General features: G+C 36.0%; 1 protein-coding gene across 1 annotated transcript; it reads right to left on the bottom strand.

Annotated features, from left to right (window-relative positions):
- Positions 1-369: 369 nt before the first annotated feature.
- LOC113764522 (late embryogenesis abundant protein 1) lies at positions 370-1,321 on the bottom strand. The gene is made up of 3 exons (XM_027308444.1): positions 1,225-1,321; positions 817-918; positions 370-720 (listed from the first exon to the last, which is right to left on the bottom strand). The coding sequence occupies exons 1-3, from the start codon at positions 1,270-1,272 to the stop codon at positions 631-633; spliced, it is 240 nt and encodes a 79-aa protein (XP_027164245.1). The 5' UTR covers positions 1,273-1,321; the 3' UTR covers positions 370-630.
- Positions 1,322-1,693: the final 372 nt, after the last annotated feature.

The raw sequence follows: 1,693 nt of genomic DNA, 5'->3' as shown, positions 1-1,693 counted from the left end.
GTCCCGAGTCCTTGAAACAAATTCTGTGAATCAAAAAGGTGAATTAATCTAAGATGCGTGCAAGTTAGATAGAAAGCATATTATATAGCAATGACAATAAAAGGGTAAATAGATAATATTAGTAGTAAATATTAACTACTACAAATCTCCATTTTGCAAACGTAGCTGTAATTTCAAAACGTTGGACTTCGGTTCTGTAACTAGTCTTCTTGTGGAAAACCTGTTTTGGAATCTTAACAAGAAGTCAGAAAAAAGACCAAGTTGTCTCATTTTCTTCATGAATTCAGTATCTTTTATTATGGTCAATACTACCTTATTACACTTGAAAGAGAGTTCTCTGTATCTAGAGACTCTTCAAATCAATGGAAAATTAACATGCTCCCAACTCTAAATAAGCTAGAAACTGAAGCAAATCCTAAGCTAACCTAAAAATCATCAAAATGGTATAAACTCCACTTTAGCGACAAATTCCTAAAAGCTCTTATTACATCATCCGAGAAATCCTTAAAAAGAAACCCCTACTTATGATTTCCTTATACCATTCGAGTGTAGGAAACTCCTAATTATAGGAAATGACCAACAAATAAATCAACTAAGTCATGATTCGCACGAATGACTGACGTGTTTCTTTCACTTCTTAGTGTTGTTGTCACCAACTCCAAGCGTGTTCTTCACACCATCAATAGCACCCTGAGCCATGCTCTTCACTTGCTCACCAGTCTGAAATAAGAATGAAGTAACAATAATAAGAAGAAGATAAAGAAAAGGAATTTTAACCCCGAATTCTTCTTGGACAAAACTGTAAAAGTTGAAAACCTGCTGAAGGAATCCTGCACTCTGATCTGCAGCCTGGGCAGATCGGTCACGGGCTGCATTTGCTGTATCCTTGCATGAATCAACCAATTGCTCTGTCTTGGCCTGCGTATAAAAACTTGTTAGTAATAATCTTGGGATGCAGAGTCCTACTAATGAGTTTTCAAGAATTCGTCCCAAATCAAGAATTCTCATTTTCTTATACTTGATGATTGATATGATATCTTGAAAATAGAAACATATATCAGCTATATATGATGATCTGGCTATATATGCTCATTGGGCTATATATCAACTGCAATGTCTATGGATAGCCAAAATCATTACAAACAGGACTAGGCCATGAAATTTGCTGCAACAGCATGAAAAGAATGATAATTGCTAACACTTAAATAGAAGCGGTTTAATCACCTGAGTTTTGCCATGGGTTTCGCCTGCATTAAACTGAGTGCTCGACATTTTTCTTAAAGATGAAATGAAGTGACTAAATCGTTTGATATCTTTGTAACTAAAACTGAAAGTTCTGCATTTTTGCTTGAATTAAGGTCTTGAATTTATAGTAGAACATGATTGCCTTTTGAGCTATGAGGTAATGGCACGTAGGAATAGCAGGTTGTTAGGTGTTGCATATTATGCTGCATTTGACCTGGACAATGGGCTTGTTTCATGTGGCTGTGGAACTTGAACAAGTTTTGTGAAACTGCCATCCCAGTGTTTTTTTTGGTTAATTACTTGGTCAATTCCGGTTATTAGTGAAGTGAAGCTGTGGAAGCCAACGTAACAACGGAAGTTGAGCTGCTAATTAGGAGGAACACACACACACGCCAATATGCAATAAATAGAATAATTTTAGGATCCATTTAGGCGTATCCTCTAATAA

Source organism: Coffea eugenioides, chromosome 3 (assembly GCF_003713205.1).
Source record: "Coffea eugenioides isolate CCC68of chromosome 3, Ceug_1.0, whole genome shotgun sequence".
Lineage (NCBI taxonomy): Eukaryota > Viridiplantae > Streptophyta > Magnoliopsida > Gentianales > Rubiaceae > Coffea > Coffea eugenioides.
This window is presented reverse-complemented; position numbering and strand designations above follow the sequence as displayed.